The sequence below is a fragment of the Miniopterus schreibersii genome, assembly GCF_964146895.1.
Source record: "Miniopterus schreibersii genome assembly, chromosome: 5".
Lineage (NCBI taxonomy): Eukaryota > Metazoa > Chordata > Mammalia > Chiroptera > Miniopteridae > Miniopterus > Miniopterus schreibersii.
In genome coordinates, this window is record NC_138106.1 from 56,163,867 (window position 1) to 56,188,274 (window position 24,408).

Sequence of the window (24,408 nt, forward strand, 5' to 3'; positions counted from 1 at the left end):
ACTAATAACATCAAACTCATATTTTTATGAATGACTTTGATAATATAGGCACCACTCTTTGTATAAGGGCAAGATAACATACTGGGAGCTCTCCAAGTGTAGTTTTTTTTAATTAAAAAAATAAATGTGGTATATATATATTTTATTGATTTCAGAGAGAGGAAGGGAGAGGGAGAGGAGGTGGAAACATCAATGAGAGAGAAACATTGATCAGCTGCCTCCTGCATGACCCGTACTGGGGATCAAGCCACAACCCAAGCATGTGCCCTGACCTGGAATCAAACCTGCAATCTCCTGGTGCACTGGACAACTCCCAACCAACTGAGCCACCCCAGCCAGGGCAAGATGGCATATATTTAAGGTGCAAAAATGATGATTTGATGATGGACATGCATACAGTGAAATGATTACTACAGTCAAACTAATTAATATATCTTCTCACATTATTACCTTTGTGTGTGTGTGATGAGAACTCCTGAAATCTACTCTCTTATCCAACTTCTAAATTCAATACAGTATTATTAACTATAGTCACCATGCTGTACATTAGATATCTAGACTTATTTATTGTACCTAACTACAACTCTAGCTTTTGACCAACATCTCCCCATTTCCCCCACCCCCCTGCATCTGCTAACCAACTTTCTACACTCTTCTCCCATGTATTTGATTTTTTTAGATTCCACATATAAGTGAGATCATGTAGTTGTTGTTATTGTTGTTATTCTGTATCTGGCTTATTTCACTACCCACCAAAAGAGTAGTTTCCGACCACACTTGCCCTTTTCCTGTGGAACTTTTCTCAATGACATCAACCATTGTGTTATACTGCCCTATATAAGTTGAGTTCCTCATCATAAACTCTTTTTAGAGTTTAATGTTAAGATAAATTTTCTCTCTTACAAACTCAGTGTACTTTCATTAATTAGAAAAGGTATCTTCAGCTATTTACACTAGATTTGCAACCATTGTTAAGGAGAACTATGGAAACGAATGTTTCCTATTGTATCCTGGTTGCCAGGAAGCTCGGCGTCATATTTACTGTTAAATTATTGTACTATGGTAATAAAGATTTTGCTTTCTACTCCTTTTTTTGTTTATGTCTTCTATACATTTTTATTCCGATAACCTTACTAGATATTTGGATTTTACTCTGTGTTCTTAAATATGTATTTAAAAAATATGAAGTATAAATAACACATATAAATACATATGAAGTATTAATAACTCTTCAAATTAACACCAGAAAATTAACCAAAATTAAAGTGAAAATTTATCCTTATATGCTGATTTATGTTAAAAAATGTTAAAAGATTGGTTCTCTAATCATGAGAATAATCTAAATACATTTGGAACATCTGATTAATTTTTGCATCAAAATGTACCTTTTTGCCCTGCCCCCAATCTTTTCTGTTAGTATGTATTGGAATCAGGCAGGGAAAGGATTCTCGTGTGTGTGTGTGTGTGTGTGTGTGTGTGTGTATGTGTGTGTGTTCTTTAGATTAACCTATCACAGCTGTGTTTATCTGGCCCACTTTTCTAATCACTTGAGGACCCTGAATTGGTCTACTTTTCTTGCATAGCAGACCTAAAACAAGGAGTTTTCTTTGTAGCTTATCTGCTCATCACAGAAACAGTACTCTATCAGTAGTACTCCTTGATATTGTAAGAAACTCAGCCTCTTTTCTCTGCTGCTTTTCATTATTTTTCTTTCATCTGACTTTCACCATCCCTCCAGTTATCTTATACTTGATTTCAAATTCTCCTTTAATATAATATATGTATATTTTTTGAGCCACGTTGGGCAGGGATAAGGGTTCTACTGGATGTGTCAGATATAAGCAGACCTCACTGCACTAGAGACTTCAGACAACTCAGAGCAGGGAGCAGGATTCAGAACATGAGGAATGTTCAACACAAAGGCAAATTTACTAAGCATCTACTCTGTTCCACACAGTGTGCCTCGATGGGTGGGAGATGGAGATAAAATAAGACATTTGTTACGTGTCTCAAGTAAGGAATTTACTGCCTAGCATATAACTGTAATGTGATATAAAATGTAATATAAAAATACTGTTAAAAAGGGGCATCTTTGCCCAATAAGTCTATCAGGGAAACGTATGTGACTTTCATATTGAAAGACAGGACCTCTAGGTGGAGGAGATAACATGAACAAGGCAGGCCACAGTAAAGCCAAGGCAGGTCAGGGAAGTGGTGACTAACGCAGACTGCCTGAGTCCACAGTGCTGGGGGGGGAGGGGGGCATGGGAGATAAGGCCCAGGGAGGCGGGGCCAGATTTGGGGGGAGGGGCTTTTAATTTAAGATTTCATGTTTAATACCATTTTAATTAGGTCATTTCCTTGCTCTACACTTGCACTGGCTCCCCCTTGCCTGACTAATACAGGAAGAGCCAGTGGCTGTGTAGGAAGTGGAAACTGATTATACAGGGCTAGAAAGAAAAAGATGAGCTTCAGCCACAGAATTTAAGGACTCAAAAAAAACAGCAAGGATTCTGTTTTCTAATATGTTAAACATAGGTACCTATCCAAGTCAAGGTGCTCAACTGAATATTCATAAGGGCCCAGTTAAGATCCTTAATCTCTCTGCCCACTCTTGACTGCCTTTCTTTTTTTCACTTTATGATGACTCTATAGTTACAGATCTTAAGGTTCTCACAGGAATAAGCATGAAACAGGTATCTTTTGGCTGTTGGTTCAAGTGTTGCTCTGGAAATTCGGTGGCTTAAAATTCCAGTGTACTAGCTGTGTTACCAGAGGCTTGGAGCTACTTGCTTGACCCCTTTGATGCTTTACATTATGGGGATATTAACTGCATTGTTTCTCTCAGGGGAGTTGTTAAGAGAGCTAATAAAAACATTATTATATAGCACCCAGCTCTGACTAGAGATTTATCAGAGCTCACCAAGTTCTAAATGATTGTTTGAAGCACTTGTTTCTGAGATACAGGGTGGTGTTTATAACTAGTACAGTTCTTTTAGACTCACTGGAATTTCTGGCTATTCTCAGAAACCAGGAGGTGTCCCTGTGTTATGAATATGCCTAAAGAAGATGACTGAAATTCATTTACTGTGTTTCTCCAACAGGAATGAAAAGAAAAATCTATTTAAAAGGTCCTTCTGTTGTCCATTTCAACAGGTTGCTGCCCAAGGTATTTGTATTATAATTATAAGATTCTCATAAGAACTTCAACATGGTAGGTGGATATACCATACCTTTAATGTTAATATTAAAGTTAGTGTTACAAAAGGCTTAGCAACCCAACAAAGCACAAGGGGGAAATTACATACATTGAATGAATTGGCTAGACAAGAAGGCAAATACAGCATGGATGTGATTAAAGGGTGTGTTTCTCTCCCCCTCCCCCGTGCCCACTAGCAGAGCTTTCTGTGGCTCTCCCTCTGTTTCCTTTCCAAAATGCCCAACCGACTTCTGAGGACCCCCCACAACTGGAGTGCTGGGGGGGGGTCACCTCACTGCCTTTCGTTCCTCCCGCCCGTTGAGCGCTGATAGACAATGCAATGGGGACAAGTGCTGATGTGACTGCTGATTTTCCTGTTGAGCAAGCTAGTCTTGTCCCTCATCCTTTCTGGCTCCTGAAGTTTATCAAAGTGACCATGCAGGTGGGAAATTTCTTACACAGGCAATTTTGAAGGATCCAAATGGGTGGAGGGCAACATTACCCCTAATGGATAATTCGCTGGTAATTTGTCCTCCAAAGAAAGTTTTCTCTCTCATGGGCTATTAGCATCTCGTGTTAAATTCCCTATGACTCTGTAAATAGTTGAGTGTTTTGATCCTATGGAAAATATCAATCCCATGTCTTTCATCCTGATTGCCACCATCCTCAGTATAACAAAGAAAGAAGGCTGAGGGGAGCAGACGGGAGAAGGTGGTAATTACATACTGTGCACCTTCACAGGGGTGTCTCCTGGGCGCTGCAGACCAAACACACCCAAGTCATCATCACCTTCCCCCGATGGCACCTTTTACCTCTCCTTTTTTGTTGTATTCTATAACAAAATAAAGGTCACTCCCTTATATTTAATTGTCCCCCCTCTCCAATTTGGAAAATGTACTCAGTCTCTTATTTTTTCTCAACCTTTACTACTAATCCATCACCAAACCGTATCATTTTTACTTCTTAAATAACTGTCAAAAGTACTCTTCTCTCCATCCCCTTTACCTTCATTTGTCACCTGGTGGTATTTTTAACTCCTAGTCCTAGGGAGGGCCAAGAACAAGTCCAGGTGTTGGGAGAGATAAAGTTTCACTAGGCCTGGGGCTAGAGGAATGTTGGGTGTGTGGTAGGCAAGGCTCACCCAAGGCAATGGAAGATGGAAGGGCCTTAAGGGAAAGCTAAGATTCACATTTTCAAAACAGAGAGTCAGGGCGTATCAAATCCAAGACTGTGTATTTGGCCCAGAGGGGAGTTGCTGAGATTACTCAGTATTTGAAGCTTGCGCTTATGGTAGGGTTGTGATAGCTGGTGGGACAGCAGTAAGCAGACACTGGAATTATAAAACTTCTAAATTAAGTCTATGTCTCAATAGCACTAATTAAAATTTGTAATTATTATATTCCCCCCCCCTTTTTTTTTCTCATTTTCACACTAAATTTTACGTTTTGTGAGGTCAGGGACCATTATATCCCCAGAGCTTCCCACAGTACTTCATACATGACAGACATTATAAAATATTTGTTCAATACATGAATTGGTCTTGAATACTGAAAATTTAATCTTATCGTGTCAATCTTAAGAATTCTTCAGTGACTCCTCCATGCATTTAAGATAAGATAAATCCAGAATCCTCAGTTTAGCATTAACAAATAAACCCCAAAAAACAGTCATTTGGTTTCTCCAGGTTATGTTTCCACCTAATGGCTTATGGTTCTTTCTTTCCTCTTCCTGCAAGAAGGGCAAGTGTCAATCACGATACACTTCTTGCAGTTATTCCCACGTATCATGTTCGTTCACCTCTTCCCTCATAACCAGCAACAGTCCAGGAATCATGCCCTCCAGAAAGCTTTTGCCAACTCCATCCCCAGTCTTGGTTAGGTACCAGTGTACTTTGTGTTATTGGATTGCATTTTTTTCTGTTTTATCTTCCATCTCTGTTCAAGACATAAACTCCCTAAGGTAAGAGGGCTGTGATGGTTAATTTGGTGTCAACTTGGCTAGGCTATGGTGCCCAGCTGTTTGGTCAAACACCAGTCTAGATGTTGCTGTGAAATATTTTTTAGATGTGATTAACCTTTAAATCGGTAGGTTTTGAGAAAGGCAAATTACCTTCTATCATGTGAGTGGTCCTCATCCAATAGTTTGGCTTTAAGAGCAAAGACTGAGGCTTCACAAAGAAGGAATTCCCCTCGAGACTGCAGTGGAGAAATGCTGCTTCAATTTCCAGGCTGCTTCCTGGGAGAACCCATGTTCAAGGCCCCAGCATTGACTCTGACCTGAGTTTCCAGCCTGTGGACCTGCCCTACAGACTTCTGACTTCCCAGCTCCTACAACCACGTGAGGCAATGGTTCAGTGCTTTAGAATCAATCAATCTCTCCCTCTCACTCTCTCCAAGGTGGGGCAAACGTAGGTTTACAGTTGTGAGTACATGAAACAAAGTTTATTCTTGTATTATTGTTTATTAATTATTGTATTGTTTTCCATAAGAACAACTGTAAACCTACGTTTGCCCCAGCCTGTGTGTGTGTGTGTGGGGGGGGGGTATATTCTATTGATTCTGTTTCTCTGGAGAACCCTTATTAATACTAATGCAGGAGATTTCTATTTTAACTTCTGTGTCTAGGACTTAGCACAATAATTAAATGAAAATTTTAATCTAGTTTGAAATCACTATCCTTTATTAAAGGGGGCTTTGCAGTGCAGAGACGAGCTGGTTTCAAGGAAATACTAATGAGGTTACCTGACACCAGGTTCCCTGCATATCCCGGAGCACCTCCTCCCCTATCCCTGGTTACTTGATCATCTGAGGCGTAATAAAAAATAATGAGGAAAATATAAATTTTATGAACCTATTTATTCAGTTTTGAATGCTGGAAACATATTAGAAAGACTCAACCAGCACCAAAAGCCCTGTGAATTGGGAGTGATTGGGGTGCAGCTTTGTCCCCCCTGAAAGGAGATAGCAGGATCAGCTTCTCTTCTAGAGAGCCTAAAACCGTGATGACTTTCCCTATTTGTCCCACACCCCCCTTTTTGTATGAGCTTTGATTTTTGAATGACTGATGAGTCAAGTCACTGGAAAAGACCTCGCCATGCCAGCTGCTTTGGCCTGCCTGCCGTTCAGGGTCTGGTCCAAGCTCAGCATGTCTTCAGTGAGGTAGATAAGCCCATGACCGAAGTTCTAGGAAAGGGTTGCCAGCCTTCGGCTCTCTTCCTGCTGCTGGCTGGACTCCTGAGTTTATGCTAAACAATGCTCAGCCATTCCACATGTACGGTAGAGAATAGGCACTCAGAAGTATTTACTGAAAATCTCTGAGCATGACGTGCACACCCAGAGAGTCCTCACCTAAGTGTTGTGCATCACTAGGTCCGTTCTCCTGGGGCTCCTCTTTCTGGGTATTACCCTCCATCAGAATCTGCTGCTGAATCTCAAAGGAGAAACTGGATGGGTGCCAGCCTGTGCACAGCAAGAAAAGAAAATTACCGTGATTGGGAAGCCGAAAGCTCAGTGACTTCTAAAAACTGACAGACAGTCAATAGAGTTAACATCTGGGGAACACTAATTGATTTGAATTTGAAAAACAGACATTCTTGATCATCCTATAATCCCACTGCTTACTAGCCTTTAGAGGGACAAAACTTAAACATCATCACCACCAGTGAAAACACATCATCAGTGAAAGCACACTTTTGGAGAGAATAATTACAGATTAAAAACACACACAAAACATGCCAGCAAACAAGCAGTGAGCAATGCTTAAGCAGTAAGACCCAGTTTCTCAGCATAATTGTTTCTACTTAGGGTTTGTTGTTGCTTATTTCCTATTTTTTCATCCCATGCTTTTTATTTACCAGCTATCCTATTAGGTACTTTGCCTTTATTATTTCTTTCAATTTTTACAAAATTTCATATTTTAGAAAAGGAAGCCAATATCTTTGTTCTTGAGAGTGCTCCAAGGAGCTCTTGACTTTAAATCAGGCATCTCACAGCTCTCCCATGTCCAGCGTTGTTGTTTTTTCTGTAGACTCAGTGATGCCAAGGAGGTATATGTGGCCTCACTATCTTCTAAGGGCTCCTATTTGCTGTGTTCCTGCTATGCATTAACTGTAAGAATAAGTACTATCATTCCCGTTTTACAGATAAACCTTAGACCCAGGAGAAAAGAACAAGTTATCAAAAGTCACATAACCAGGATGTGTACTACCTTGTAAAGTAACACCTCCCATTCCTTATTCAATTTTTAAATTGCTCTTGATGTATTAAGGAAGATAGATTTTAATGGTAGCAGAACTAGAGACACAAAGACCAGTTAGGGGGTCTATAAATATTCTTGATTCAGTCTTGGAAGACCGTATGCTTATAGGAATTTATCTATCTTTCTTGTCAACAGCATAAATGTGGGTCTTGTTTTCTTATCCATCCAGCTACCTCCTATGTTTTTGATTGGAACTTTTAACCCATTTACATTTAAAGTGATTACTGATAGGTACACAGTTATTGCCATTTTATTATTCATATTTACACAGCAAAAGCAGTCCTAAGAGGGAAATTCACAGCAATACAGCCCTGTTTGAAGAGGCAAGAAAAACCTCAAATTAACAATCTTACCTTACACCTAAAGGAACTAGAATAAAAACAACAAGCAAAGCACAAAGTGAACAGAAAGAAGGAAAAAAAGAACAGAAAGGAAATAAATAAAATAGAGTCTAAAGAAATACAAAAGATAAATGAAATCAAGAGCTGGTTCTTTGAAAAGGTAAGTAAGACTGATAAACTTTTAATCAGACTCATCAAGAAAAAATAAGAGAGGACCCAAGTAAATAAAATTAGAAATGAAAGAGAAACAACAACTGACACTACAGAAATACAAAGGATTATAATAAAATGCTACAAACAATTATACGCCATCAAACTGGACAATGTAGGAGAGATTATACAGAAAATCTGAACAGATCAGTTACAACCAACAAAATCGAAACAGTAATAAAAAAACCTCCCCACAATAAAAGTCCTGGAGTGGATGGCTTCACAGGTGAATTTTACCAAGAATTCAAAGAAGAATTATCACATATTCTCTTCACACTATTACAAGAAATTCAAGAGAACACTCTCAAGCTCATTTTACGAGGCCAAACTTATCCTGATTCTAAAACAAGATAAAGACACAACAAAGAAAGATAGTTATAGACCAATATTCCAGATGAGTATAGATGCAAAAATCCTCACCAAATATTAGCAAACAGAATTCAGCAACACATTAAAAAGATCATACAACATGATCATGATGGCCTCATAAATACAGAGATCAGACTGATGGTTTCCAGAGGGGAGGGATGTTGGGAGGCTGGGTGAAAAAGGTGAAGGGATTAAGAAGTACAAATTGGCAGTTATGAAATAGTCAGGGGGATGGAAAAGCACAGAATAGGGAATACAGTCAATAATATTGCAATAACTATGTATGGTGCCAGGTGGGAACCTTAAGTATCAGGGGAATCACTTTGTAAAGTATATGATTGTCTGGCTACTATGTTGTATACCTGAAATACTCTAATTGAAAAATATAATTAAAAAAGACAACTTTTGAAACATGAAAGAAACCACAATGCTCATAGGATCTGAATAGACATTTCTCAGAAAAGATATACAAATGGTCAAGAAACAGATGAAAATGTCATTAGCCATTAGGGAAAAGCACATCAATATCACAACGTGATACCACTTTATACCCACTGGGATTGTTATAATGAAAAAGAAAGGTAATAATAGAGAGGTACTCATATGGTGCTTGTGGAAATGTAAAATGATACTTTGGAAGACAATCTGAATGTTTCTCAAAAGGTTAAACATAGAGCTGCCATGAAACGCAGCAATTCCACTAGTAGGTGTATATCCAAAATAGTGAAAACATATATTCACACATAACTTTAATACAGATGTTCTTATTATCACTATTCAGAATAGCCCTAAAGTGAAAACAGCTCAGATGTCCTAAAAGGGATAAATAAAATGTGGTATATTTATACAATGGAATATTATTAGGCCATAAAAAGAAAGGAAGTACTAACACATTCTTCCGCATAGATGAACCTTGAAAACATTGTGCTAGGCGAAATAAGCCAATCACAAATACTCACATATTGCATCAGTCCATTTATATGAAATATGAAATACCTAGAATAAGCAAGTATATAGAAACAGAAAGTAGGTTGGCAGCTGCTTAGAGCTTGTTGTGAGGCACTGGTGGAGGAGGAATAGGGAGTGACTGCTGATGGGTATAGGGTTTCTTTTTAGAGTTGATAAAAATGTTCTAAAATTAGATTGTGGAGAATTCAGTGACTATATTAACCATTGAGCTCTATGTTTTAAATGGATGAATTGTATGGTATTGGAATTATATCTCAGTAAGCTGTTTTAAAAAAAAGAATCTCGAGGACTGAGGTAAAGATCATTGACAGAGGCAAGAACTAAAGAACACTGTTGAAGACCAGATAACAATAATATCCATTATCTTTGAGGATCCACATACCAAGCACCATGCTAAATCTTTTACATGTATTTTGTTGTATAATCTTCAAACCACAAACCCATGTGTAGTAGGTATTTTTCTCCTACAACCTTCACCAAAACCCCATATATATTACATACTCTTCCTTCATTTCACAGACAATGCAACCAAAGTTCACAAAACATAAAGAATTTGTCCAAATTCAACAACAAGAAAGAAACAGATAAAGTATAGATCTAGATCTGTGTCAGTCTGGAGCCTGTTTCTTAACACCTGCACTGTACTGTCTTCCATGAATTTTGCTTTTCTTTTTAGCTCCAACTTTCTAGGTTCAGCACAAATGCCAACATCTTTAAGCCAACTCTTTTCCCCTGGCACTCCGGCAACAGGAGTGTATCTACGAATCTTGGAGTGGTAAATGGCATTTTCACCTCTGCAGTCCTACTAAGATCTGTAGAATAAATGCATCAACAGTAATGAATTGTAGAATAAACTCATCAATAAATGAGCACTCTCCTTACCTCCTCCACACTCAGGAGTCCGAGCAGAACTACTGTCGAGTTCATAGTGATTTCCCGAAGTTCAGAACACTGACTAAGAGATAAAGTAGCCCAGACCTCAACCAGAGACAATGCATCTTTCCATTCTCCTCTATTTGAAGATGTTAGGGGCTGAGAATAAAAGAACAATAGCTAATCTCAACTTTTAAATAGAAAACAATGCTCATATCGACCCCCTTTCAAGATGGTTCTATTAACTGCAGATATACTTCAATGAGTCCCTGACTCGTAGTAAGGATCCATTCTCTTCAAAGTCCTCTCTCCTGTCCCCACTTGGCACCCATCAAGAGCTTACTCTTTGCATTGAAACCTCTAGTCTAGAATGGGATTAACCAAAAAAGGAGAGACAAAATACGAACCTGGCTCACTAAACAGGCCTGTGAGGGACCATTTAAGCCAAGACACTAAGTGCCTCTTGAGGAAACTATATCTGTTTACATTTACAAAAAATAAAGTGAAAAGCAGCAGAAGAAACATACTTCTTTATAATAAAATATCCCAATGTTTATGTGCCAGACATTGTACATTGTGCTTATGTTGTGCCAGATATTGTACTGAAGTCTTTATAGGAATGTTAACATTTAATCCTTACACAACATATTGTGGTTGGTTCTCTTCTCTGGAAGATCTAAAAATAGAGGATAGAAGAGGAAGAATAGCCCTAGCCGGTTTGCTCAGTGGTTAGAGCATCAGCCTGCAGACTGAAGGGTTCTGGGTTTGATTCCAGCCAAGGACACGTACCTCGGTTGCAGGCTCAATCTCCACCCCAGTTGGGGCAAGTGTGGGAGGCAACCAACACACTGATGTTTCTCTCTCTCTCTAAAAAGCAATGAAAAAAATGTCCTCAGTGGGGATTAAAAAAAAAAAAGGAAGAATAACATCACTGAGGTAGCCCAGTCAGTAAGGGAGGGGCCGAGAATCTCCACAAGGTCTCTGTGATTCTAAAGTCAGTTCTCTCCATCTCCCCATTTCACTGCTTCCCATGCCCTTTTTGTTATCACCACGTTCCTTTTGGAGGTTGATTTTCTAAAAACAAGTACACAGGATACTTTCAAGAATAAAATAAATTTAAAAAGTAAAATAAAATAAAAACGGTATAGGGGAATGTGATTCTAACATGTAAATAGATTATCAGCCATCATCCAATATCAATGCAAAAATACTAGAACCCAACACCATATTAAGAAAATGTACCATGAGCAAGTGGGATTAATTTCTGGAATGCAAAGATGGTTCAGTATTAGAGAATTTATTAATAGAAACACCATATTTGTAGATATAAGAGTAATAATAGCATGATTATCCCCTACATGAAAAAAAAAAAAAAGCTTTTGACTAAAGTGTCTTAATAAAAACACTCAAGAAAATAGGAATTGATGCATATTTCTTAAACAGGATAGAATACCTCAGTCCCCAAACCAGCATTGTGCTTAATGGGCAAATGCTAGAGGCATTTCTACTAAGATTAAAAAGAGTCAAGAAGGCTCACTCCCTCTGCTACTTTTGAACCTTGTTCTAGTGGCGTTAGCCAGTGCCATTTAAAAAGAGAAAACAGTAAGAGACATGGAAATTGGCAAAGAAGTAAAACTATTTTTAGGTGACATGATAGTTTACCTAGAGAACCCCTCCAAAAACAAACAATAAAATAAATATTCACTTTTAAGTGCTAAAGATAATGTTAATTTTAAGATAATTTCAAACTTCAGAAAAGCTGCATGAACAGCACAAAGGACATTTTTTCTGGAATCATTTGAGAGCAAGTTTTGAACATGGTGCCCAGCATCCCTGAAGAGGTTAGTGTATAATCCTTCAAACAAGAACAATCTCTAGATAATCAAAATATAAGGACCCAAATCAGGAAATTATCACTGACACTTACTACATTGAATTCACTATCTGCATTCAAGTTTCATCAATTGTCCCATAACATTTTGTACAGGATCTAAGCTAGGACCATGCGTTGCGGTTAGCGGTCACGTCTCTCTGGTCTTTTTCCAGCCTGGGAGAGTGCAGTATGGGTGGTGCCTCAAAGACTAATCTGTCCTCACTCCCACCCGCTCTGTACCAGGGATGATGGAAAAGGCAGAGGTTGGCCTCAACCAAAACCCATCCTGTCAGGCATCTACAATGAATACTTGCGTGAGTGTGTAGAGAGAAACTTGGAAGTGATGTCATGCTTTTATCTTATTTTATTTTTACCATAAAAGTTTTAAAGCAACCAGTAAAAATAGAAATATGTTAAGCCATTCATTCTTTACTGAATTCTTCCTAGATAGAATGTTCACAAGAAAAAATGGCCTCATTTCCATGATGGTTTTAAGACAGTCTCTCTTATGTTAGATTTAACAGCACATCTGTTAGATCAGTGTATTATCAGGTCTGAGTGTTTCTAAGTAGCTCCTGGTTCAGAGGCCAGTTCTTGAGTTACATTTTAAATGGGCACACAGAGAGCACAGCTATTCCCATTGTGGTAGATGTAAGTCAAATAAAAACTCTCATTTGACTCTGCCTCAAAGTTCTCTTGGAAATTCTTGGAAATCTGTAAGAGTACCACTAATTCCATGGAGCAGTAGTTCAAATTTCTTTATAGGTAGAGTCTACAACTACTTGTCCTTCACTATATTTTATGGTAATCAGATCATTCGCTTTCATCCACGTTGACGATCCTAAGGGTTTTAAAATCATAACAGGTACATACATAGATAACTGGTGCTCTGCTTGTTTGGTGAGAAATATTTGTCCTCATTATGTTTTCTGATACATTACTGAATATTCCTTATTCCCAGAGTCCAGAAAGCTTTCTTGAACCAGTTTAAATGATCACATTGAGACTTCCCAGTTTTTTAACAGCAAATTCTAGATCATCTTGAGTGGCAGGGATCTGTGTTTCTTGAAGCTGACTCAGTGGAAAAGTGTTTATGAATGTTGATGTTCTATTTTCTAGCCATTTCTTTGGTGGCAGAATAATCATCTTGCCTTCCCCCGCCACATTTTTTTTGCTCCCTTTCTTTGTGGAGCCATTTTTCTCAAAGAAGGTTGGAAAGAGAGAAAGAGGGAGGATGGGAAGGGTCAAACTCTGCTCCTGGGTCACCTGGAGATAAGGGACAGGAGGGAGCTTTTTAAAAATACAGATTCCTTAACCTCACTTCAGACTTTTTAATCAGAATCTGTAGAGGTGGATCCAGTAACATATATTTTTAAGAAGTTTCCAAAGAGATTCTTCCTTGACTAACACTGAGAAATTGTGTTTAGCAGAATGATCCCTAAAAAGAAACTTAAAAGAGTTTGGGAAATGATGCTTTCTATGTCCCCTTCTTTGCAAGCTGTTGTTTTTATTAGCATAGTTTTTAAGGAAACATCTACTTAATTCTGTCTAATCCAGCAATCCAGCATTTCTCAAAATTATTTGGGTATAGAACATACTTTTTTTTTTTTTTTTTTTTACAAAACACACATTATTATTGTGCACCCAAAAGCACAGACTTTGTGAAGCATTGGTATAGAGTACAGGACTTTGCCTGTCACCTCCTCTTCATTAACAGAGTCGGCAGCTCTTTGATGTTTGGCAACTCAGTAATGAATGTAAGCACAGCTATTCATCAGGACAATTGCACAAGGTTTCATAAGGCCTTTGTGCCCAATATTATTTGTTCCCTCTCCCTCTGCTTATTCCTAAACTTTAGATGTTAAAAAAATCTGACAATAGATATGATAATTTGTGTGCACTGGTTGTTTACTATGGGCCAGGCTCTCTTCTAAGTACTTTGAAGGCATTTAATCCACAGTCTTCTAAATGGGCTTTATTATTATAGCAATGTTATAATGGGATACTGAGGAACAGAGATTAAACAGATAAGTCTAAGAAAACACACACTTATTACCGATATTAAATCCAGGTATTCAGACTCAGAGCCAATAGCAGCGATTTTCAACTGGTGTGCTGCAAGAATTTTCAAAACATGCCACACCTTACTGTTTAGTCAGGGGTACTAACCTCTTTTCCCTTAGATTGTCAAATAAAACAACAACAACATCTAACACAACATTAGCTGTCCTGTGTGAATGTCCCTGTCTCGAACCATAAATATATAGGTCATATATAATACAGTTGTCTCTTCTTGGTCATGTCGGCATAACAGGGTTGCGTCTGATTGGTTAATTCTTGCTACCAGAAATCCTTATGTACGAGTATGGGCACTTGATTATTTAAAAAGTCACTTTGGAGCAAAAAAGGTAGGTTATTACTATTATTATTTTTTTGTAAATCAATCAGAATTATACCTATTTTATTTGTCAGATCAGCAAAAAATATATTTTTTGGTATGCCATGGAATTTTTAATTAGTTATGTGTGCCATGAGATGAAAAAGTTTGAAAATCGCTGGCCTATAGCATTAACATTCATCATCTTGCTTGGGCTTCTTTGGTCTTTTCCACGTGCTCCCCCTCGGCATTCTTACCCAGCCAAAGCTTCACCTTGCCCGGCTCCCTAAGCCCTTTCCCTAACTCTGGGCCTCTCTTCTGAGCTACAGATCCACTCACCAGCTGCCTGTTAGACGTATCAATGAAGACCTACCACAGGAACCTCAAACACAACATACTTCTGATAGAAAATGTATGTTCTATACTCACCTTTCCCTCTTGAGACTTGCCTCTCATTTTGTGTTTTCACATCCCAGATGTTCATGTAGTTCCTTATACGACATGTATGAGCACCCACTGTGTCCTTGACACTGTTCTCCGTTAAGGTTATAGATGAAAAGGATCAGAACGTGGGTTTCTACAGCCTCATAACTTCAGCGAGCACGGGCTTCATCATGCTCTCCTGGCCCTTCTCCACCATGTTCTTCAGATTATCCTCAGCAGCAATTTTATTCTCTAAGTTTTTAAGTTATATTCACTTGAAAGGCAATGAGCCTGCCCTGGGGTATCTTTCTACGCCAGGTCACTGGCACATCTGTAGGCAGGTTGCGCTCTAAGGAAGGCAGCACCCCCCCATGCTCCCCTTGCAATGTGACATGGGCGGTCCTTTGTCATGAGATGGAGTCTATGTTTCCTCTCCTTGGACCTGGGTGGGCCTGTGACTGCAGTGGAAATGATCCTATGTGCTTTCCAAGGCCAAGTTCACCTGGCCTTTTGTGGTATTCCAGGGAGATATTCCTGGAGACAGTCTCCACGGAGGACTCAGCTGACAGCCAGCACCAACCTCCAGACTAGTGAGTGAGCAAGATTGCGGATGATTCCCAGTCCTGGCCTTCAGCCACACTAACTGATGCTGAGGGGAGCGGAGACAAGGTGTTCCCTCTGAGCCTTACCTAAAGTACAGATTTGTGAGCAACGTGTTTTCATTGTTTTAGGCCACTGAGTGTTGGCCTAGCTTCTTAGGTAGCAATAGATAACCAGACAGGTGCCTACCTTTGTTTTAACCAGCTGTACCCAGGGGCAAGGTCACATGGTACAAAGCGTGCTTCCTATAAGAAATTGCTGCCAGGAAGACAGGCACCATGATTAAAGCTCAATTATGTGCCATTCTTTTAAAATTTTAAACTCTCCATAGCATGTAATAAAGTATCTTGCTTGAAATATATGTTGAATAAAATTTAATTGAATGGACATGTGGTGTGATAGTAAGTACATACATTTTGCTGTCATATATAGTAAATTTCAAACCACAACTCTAGATACTACAGTTTTATGGTAGGGAATAAATTGCCTCCCCAGTTCATCAGTGTCTCCTCTTCTGAAACTGATGTGAGAATTAAAATATTTATGGCCTATGAAAACACCTGAGTGTGTGGCTCATTACAGATCTCTCCCAGCCCTTCCTCTCTCAGATTTTTGAACAGGAGAAATAAGAATGAAATGAAAAGGACTGACCCCTGACTCTACCATGTCTTGAATGCATGGCTATGGCTTGTTTTCTAAGCAGTGGGGATACATGGAAGGTTACAGATGTGATATGTGCAAGGCAAATGCTGAGAAGACTAAAGTGGTGATTTGTAGAATGAGAGATGAGATATTAAAAAACCATTAGGAAGCTAAAGTCAGTGTCCAAACATATTAGGGTCTAAATAGTATCTAAAAAATGTAGTCAGGAGGATACCAGGTCAGGATGAAATGATAGGAAGACATTTTTCATAGATTTTTCAGTTGGAGTCTACAAATTAGGAGGTAATTAAAAATAAAAAGAGAAGTCCAAAAATTGTTCAGAGTAAACGATGTTTAATAAATGCTGTCAAAATATTGGGATACCCTAGAATCCAGCAATCTCACTTCTAAAAAAAATCTGTTTTATAAAGAAATGATCCAAAAGTTAGATGTGCAGCCTTGTTTGTGATAAGGCCATGTTGAAAACATGAAATAACCATCAGTAAGGTAATGGTTAAGTAAACGATGGTAGTTCTGTACAGTAGAGTAATATAAGAATGAGATTAATGTAGATACACTGAACTGAATAAGTTTTAAGTGAAAAGAGTAAGTCGTAAACCAATATATATAATGTCATCTTATTTTTGTTAAAAGCAGAAGAAAAGCTTAAGTGCCAGAAAGGAAAGATACTAAATTTAATGCTGTTTTCCTTTGATGACTGGGAATGGGAGGATGTGGAGATGGAATGGCCTTGAAATATTTATGTTTAATAATTTGTATAACTTGACCTTTTGGTGTTTGTTTCTTTTCTTTAATAAAAACATTTTAAAATTTTAAATTTCATACCATTACAAGCAAACAGTACCATTAACAGAAACAGTAAAATCCGAAAAGATCATGGGATTCAGGGAAAGCATGATGCTTCGATGTAGATTAGTGTGTATTTGGTGTAAAGGGCTGAGTTGTGGCCGGCACTGTGGTAGCTGTTGGCAGCGGTAGAGTATGTGTCTGGGAAGGTCTAGGTTCTGGTTTGGTAGGCTCAGAGGAGATCTGGCCCATCTGGGTATAAAGCCTGCAGCTAACGCTGCAGGGTCAAAGGCGAGACTCCTGGGCCAACCTCCTGCGAAGCAGCGCCACAGATCTTTTCTACTTCTGCCTGGTCCCAGGATTGGAGGAAATAACTCTCCCTGACACAGCCTGTTTACCTTACACAACAGTTCATGCCATCTATGTGGTTCCCTATTTATTAATTCTGGGCCTTCCAATCTACGCAACTGTTGGTAATAGTGCAACATATTATTGGTGAAACCAGTCTTCATAAATTTATCTATCCTTGCCTCAAACTTATTTACATTTTTAACCTGAGCTATATCTATATCTACATCTATATTTATATCTATATTCATCTGTGTCATCTGTATGTCTATCTAGATAGATGGGCAAATAGAGATAGATATTCCTGTTCGCATACTCTCCTATGAAACAGTCATCATTTATTCATATTTAGCCTTGAACAATACTAACTATTGGGACATATTAAACACAGAGTAAACATGCTATAAAAATGAACACATGGGGCATATTACAGTGACATGTTATAGAGCCAGGGTGTTACTATGGGATTACTGATTGCTCCTCCAGATGTATTTAAATTGATGGCTCTAAGAAAATTTTTGCAAAAGGGCCCCTTCTAGCTTATTGACCCTAGAAATGCACTTATCACTGCTCCTGGGAGGATCCCTTTTCCCTTCCTGGCTTCAAAATGCTTTGGGCAAAAGCAACACTGTGTATTTTATTAAGTGAATATTATCTCCAAGCCCAGTAATGAATTTTATAATCCATGAAAAGTCTCTTTTAAAATCTGTTTAATATTTAATGCACATTGCATTGGAAAAATATTAAATAATACATCTGAAATGTTAAAAAATGCATATGAAAAGTGGTTTGCAGAGGCCCCCACAGTATTTGTAATTCTGTCTTTAGTTTCCTTTTATTTATCCTATCTCCTATAGATCTGAACACATAGGGACAACAAAAAAATCATGTCATGATGCCTAATTTTTCTTTTCCCTTTTCTTTACAAATCTAAGAAAAAGGGTGGAAGTATAGTTAGTTGCTTAAGATCCACAATGATATTCTTGGACTCTGTGTTGCCTCTTTTTGCCATTTTCCTTATTCATGATATTTAGAAACAAACTGTTTATACATACACAAGAAGTTATATATATTCATTTTTATCACTGCTACGAATCCATATACTATCTCATAAGTTAATAAAAGAAATCTTGCATTTCCAGTAAAGAAGTTTAGATGGGTTCCACTCGGTCTCCTTTTCCCCCCCAATAGATATACCAGCCTCAGTTTCCCGGCTTGTCTTCATGTAGTACATGCTGCCAAACTATTCCAAAGTGAAAATAGTTATTTCATGCTTTTGCTATTAGTCTATTAGAAATATGGAAGTGGGAGGAAGAAGAGAAGCTGCTTTTCTGTCAATCAGGAACAATGCTGAGAACGGGGAGGCCTGCTCTGAATTTTAGTAACTGGTACATCATTTAGTACATGATTTAGCATTGCTGGGGAGGGGAAACAAAATCACAAATTTTTCTCATAATGATTTGGTTAAAAAGTTGAAGTTGGGAGTAGACACTGAATCTAAATCTCTTAGGATTTAGAATTTCTACCTAATCTCTGTTTCTTTAGAATAATTCTATCAGTTTTATAAAGAGAAGATGTAAGGCAAAATGAGGGAGAAATAAAACAAAGTAGTGTGAGTTTAAGATCTAATGAAATAATGTGGGTAGTCTTACAGAATCTAGTTAAATAATCAAATAAGATTCTTAGAAATATAAGATGCCATGATTTTTTTTTTCTTTTTTCTTCTTTCTTTTTTACAAAAGAATGATGAACTATCTAGGAATCCGGGATAGGACAGGAGTAAGTATGATGTGAGGTGAAATAACCCACCTGCTGGTCTGAGTTCTTTCTCAGTGTGGTGAGAGATTTGAACAATCCATCCAAGTCCTTCCACCCAGTTCCTCTCTTTACCAATTGCAGGCCTTTGTGAGATGGGGCAATATGGGTGAGATGAGAAAGATAAATGGTTCTCCAGAGATTTCCATGACATTTGTCATTAATAAACATCTTGGCTCTGATTAATGCTGATGATAGGAGAAAAGAAATGTCTTAAATTTTGGGTGAACAGTCACTTAACTACTCAGAAAAACATTTGAAAATTAGAAAAACATTGTAAATATTTGTCTCTATTTTCTTTGATCTCGCAAGTGAGCTTGTTCCCATTTCTCTATCTAAAAAAAAAAAAATCCAGGAGATGCTGACTGGGTTGTAAGCTCCTGAGGATCACTAGGATATATTCATCTCTATATACCATGGTGTTGGGCACTTGGCAGGGTCTTAAAAAATATTGGCTAGGTTTCATTGAATCAATTGAATAGAAAGGGAGATACAGTCTTTTAGAAGCCAAAATAATTTTAAAGTCTTGATAGGTTTATTGAAGTATGTCATTTAATCTGTGTTCATGGATCAACTGAAAAGGAGGAATTAGGGAGAGGAAGTCAAAAGGTAATCCACTGATGGATATATAATTTGGGGGTATCTTTGTGATGCATTTTTCCTGTCACTTGTGGTAAATATCAGCATCTAAATCAGTCAGCACACATGAGGACACTGGGGGAAGGGAGCAAAGTAACTTCCCCTGGCTCCATGCTTACCTGTGCAAGTTACTTGAGTCACTTTGCCCCAGAGGAGAAGGGAGATCTCTCCCATTGGTGCATTCGGGAATAAACTGGGAGCCAGCTGACCTCAGGAACTACACACTTGGTCTGCTCCTTCAGGCTCTAGGTTGTGCAGAAGCAAGTCCCCTTGTGGGGAGCTGTGCAGTGACTGTTGGGTAAGTCTGCCTAATTCTGAAGTTCAGGTTTAGGAAGTCCATTGTTGTCAATCACCTAAGCCATGTTGTACTTTAGTAGCTTTATCAGTAGTGAGGATGGCATTTTTACCTCCTCCTGACAAACTTCCATAGCAATCTTTTCATTGTTTACAAGCATGATTGGGAAAAGAAAGTTATTTTTTTGGTCTGCGTCAAGCCCTGTAAGAGAACTGGGCTCCGGCATCTCTATGTAATTAAATCTGATAATCTTAGCACTCATTTAGCAATTCATTTGGAAATAGTTGTTGAGCCCCCCAAATATGCCAAGCACTATGGAAAGTGCTGGTGCCCTGCCCGTAAAAAGTTCACAGTGCAGTGTGTTTATAAAGCAATTTGACAAGTTAGTAAGCACATAGCTTCCCAGGAGGTACCAGGGTCTGAGCCGAGCTGTTGAGTTTTTTGGTGTTTTCTTAACTGAGTTATGTATGACCTAGTAGGATTTGGCCAGGAGGTAGCCAGGCCCACCTACTCTACCTGATCTAGGCCGGTTTCCCTAATCGGGCTGAGGCTGAAGGCGCAGGGGCTCAGTTCTGAAAGACCCTACCTAAAAGCCAGACGAAAGGCCCACACTCGGCCTCGTAGGTAGCAGGCAACTTCGTAAGCGACTAGAGGAAAGGTGTGGTCAGCTTTCTGTCCTACCCGGTCACTTTGAGAGCTTGGAGAATCAAGCTGGAGAGGACAGGACTGAGGAGGCCATTCTGCTAATAGTTCTAGGTGGCCGATTATAAAAATGTGCTTTCGCAGCCTCTGCTTATTTTTTCCTTCCTGGTAATCTTGACATTTAGTAGAATGTGCAGTAAAGGAGAGATTACCAACTGTGGCGATGAGAATAAAGACGGAAAAAGAAGATGAGGACAACGTTTACAGAGTTCCCTCTGAACTGCCGCGGGGCTGAAAGGGTTCTGTGCCCGAGGGAGGTGGCAGTGTTCCTTTTCCATTGCATGTATGAGAAAGGCGAGGCTCGTGGGGGTCAGGCAACTTCCTTAGGGTGTAGAGCCAGCAAGCCGCAGGCCTAGACCTTAAGCTCCAGCCTGTCTGGCTTCAGCTTCTATTCTGATAACTAACTGTGTGCTTTGTAAAAAGCTTCATAGCACCTTCTTACATAATGTCTCTCACTAGAGTGTTAACAGGATCCTTAGGTCAACATTAAATTAATTTGAAACAGAGTTGCTCGCTCTCATTTAATAGAATCAGATGCTCATGAGAATAGTTTGAGACACATTTTAAAATCCCAAAATGTTATTGCTCATTATTTGTGCATAGATGATCAGTTCAGTGCCTTCCTGTCCAAATTTTAATAGTCTAATGTCTTCACCTTGCCATCGAACAGATACATACGGAATGAATTTTAATGCAAACTTTAAATAATTAGGTAAGTATTATGTAAAGTATAATTGGAATATAACAAGAGAAGTGATTTGTAGTTTTTCTTTTGCTGTGGAATATTTATTCAACACTCCACAAACACTGACTAAGAACCCAGTGTGTGTCATGCACCATTCCTTCTAAGACTGTGGAAGGTGATGACCGATAACTTGTTTAGGTTTGCTGTATCACCAAGAGCTTAGCTCAGTTCCCTCGTAGAGGGGCCCTCGGTATGGGCTGTGAGAACAAATAATGCCAGTGACAGGAAACAAAGAAAGTGCATTGTATAGTCCCAGGCATCATTGGATGTAATTAATTAATTTAAATCATTGTACTACCTTAAATTTGCTAGTTTTATTCTTTGTAAATCTTCTAATTATTCCCTTACCCATCCACATTAATAAAGTAAGGGTGACTGTGTGGCTTTACATTGACTTAGCATTATTTTAGATAAATAAGATAGATTTCCATTTACCCAGGATTGGGAGTGCTTCAACATTTGTATTAGCATTACTCATTCCAAACCTCCACTTTCAAATAGAAACCCCAAAGTGCCATAATGAATAACTTGTCATTCTCAGTGCATAGAACAGGGCTTGTTTCAAGTAAAGGAATTAATGGTGAAGGGTGATTCCAAACCACACAGCATGTCCTGGCTGGAATCAGTGCTAACATGAGAAATTACAGATCTGTACCCCTGCTTTACTCTCAGAGACAGGCCATCTCTCCCAGATGGTTCTGGTCCATCTGATCTCCACTTCCTGCACACTCGCACCCCCTCACCACAGGCCCACACCTCCCTGGGCAGAACTGCCAAAGGAATGTGCGATGGCAGTGTTCCTGCATTCCTTCCTTGGCTATGGAACAACATTACGGCATGGCTGTTGAGCTTTAAGGATTTTCCCTTTGTTCTACTGTTCTCAGGCCTTCTTATGTCCTGACTCTACTTATTTGAGAGTAATTGTAGGGTTCAATTCTTGTTTTAGCTTCCAAGATTCCCTAGTGCTTAGACAAAGGAAAACTAAAAATGGCAAAAGTGTTTGATATTATTTCCAGGCTTGGAGTCAGGGCCCCAGCGATCTGGAGGACACTGGAGACAAACTCCCAGTCTATGGACAGCTAAGACCAAGTCAAAGAACCTATGACCAGAAGTTAGTCACATATTCCTGAAAGCAGAGCAAGGTAAGGTTGGAAAGACTGGAGGCCACACAGGTGACAGGTGACCCTGTCTGGCTCATGGGACACCTTGGCTCTGAATAATTTCAGTGTCTGGGCCCTGATAAGTCAAAACAAAGATAATTCGTGTATGGATAAATTCTATTAATCAAAATATTTATGCTGGATCTACAGGTAATTCTTTCCTAGGATGATTTAAAACATTCAGTACCTATTTGGGGCTTTTTTAAAAGTGTAGGATGATAGAATAATGAACAAATTCATTTTTCGGATTATGTCATGCCGACAGCTATAAACACAATTCAAGGGAGCAGACATTATGCGAATGTTGTAATATATGGAGACATAATTGCCGTCAAAGTAAGTAACGTGGCCTGATTGAGTAAAATCAGATGATTGCTTAGCTTTTTCCAAACCCCCTACAATTGCTTCTATACCACATGCAATGTGGTGAAACTTGGGGTCCCAACTTCTCTTAAACTTCTTCTTGGAAGTATATCAAGGAATAGCCATTCTTTGAATTTACATTAAATTTCTAATGTTCTTAGTACGAGTAGATAGGCTATCAAGAGATAGTACAAAAAGATAAAAGGTCTAGAAGCAGAAAATACAAGGAAGAAATCTTACATGGTTTCAAGAACACTCAGGCAGAATGAATTTTTTATGCATCTATGACTAAAAATGCTAAACTGATCTGCAGCTTTTTTTTCAGCATTGTACATACTTAGGCCAATAAAATTTGTATCTGTTAGGATACTCTCAATTACAAGTCCATTAAATCAGTTTAAACTACATTGAAGTGTCTGAGTCAATAATGGACGTCAGGGACTCACTGGGCCTCAGTTCATGGATCCAGATGCGTTTCATCTCTGAGCTCTGCTGAACACAAACTTCATCCTAAGGACACTTTTCCTCATAATTGCAAGATAGCTGCCAGCTGCAATCAGGGCTGCTTACTTTTTTCTTCTACTTCCAGGGTAAAGGAGACTTGCATCCCCTAAGAACAAGAAAGCTTTTTCCCTGAAAATATCTAGCAGAAGCTCTTTGAGCCCTGTCAGTCTCATTTGGGTCCATGCCCATTCCAGAACCAATCACGGGAAAAAGTTATGGGATCAGCCTTTGACTATCAGGCTACTGAGGGACATGGGCTGTGTCAGAAAAGGGTGGATACCTAAACAATCTAGCAGATCTGTTGGAAGGGAAGAAAGGACAGTGAAAGGACAGTAATGTCCATTCCAGAGTTCCTGGGGGGAACATGGCTATGCTGTAAGCACAAAAACCTTCATGACCGTCAACACACAGCAAGATCGTGCACTGGAAGCTACCAAATGAGTCTGATAAAAGTTCTACTTATAAGGAAAAGCACTGACGCTGATTCCAAGGGCCAGAGGGAAACATGCAGACCAGTAAATGGATTGGAGAATGAGAGGGTATAGCTAAGGATTTCTTTACTTCTCAAGGAGAGGGGAGAGCATGGTTACAAGTTGTCTGCAAATGGGGAAGAAATAGAGCAACGGTTCTGTGCCTGACCACTCTGCTCTCAAGTATCCTTTGTGTCCAAGCTTTTTGCATCACAGCTGCATATGATGTTCCTTCTATGTGCATGAGACTTAGAATTGTCAAGATGAGACCCTCAATAGCTAGCTTCTGGCCTCCCAAATGAGATACTTGAGTCTGCAGCAAAGCAAGAGACCCAAAAGCCAGATTGTTTAAAGGAAAAAAGTATTCTTAAGTTTCTTTCTTTCTTTCCCTTTCTTTCCCTTTCTTTCTTTCTTTCTTTCCCTTTCT

The 24,408-nt window shown here is 38.9% G+C and overlaps 1 protein-coding gene across 3 annotated transcripts in view; it reads right to left on the bottom strand.

The window, feature by feature from the left end:
* The window catches only part of PHLDB2 (pleckstrin homology like domain family B member 2), a 200,518-nt gene that overhangs the window by 100,561 nt on the left and 75,549 nt on the right, over positions 1 to 24,408 (bottom strand). For all 3 annotated transcript variants that reach the window (XM_081139351.1, XM_081139349.1, XM_081139347.1), the window contains one exon: positions 6,547 to 6,657. In XM_081139351.1, the coding sequence (XP_080995477.1) occupies positions 6,547 to 6,610 (64 nt within the window). In that variant the 5' untranslated portion in view covers positions 6,611 to 6,657. The remainder of the gene's footprint in view (positions 1 to 6,546; positions 6,658 to 24,408) is intronic.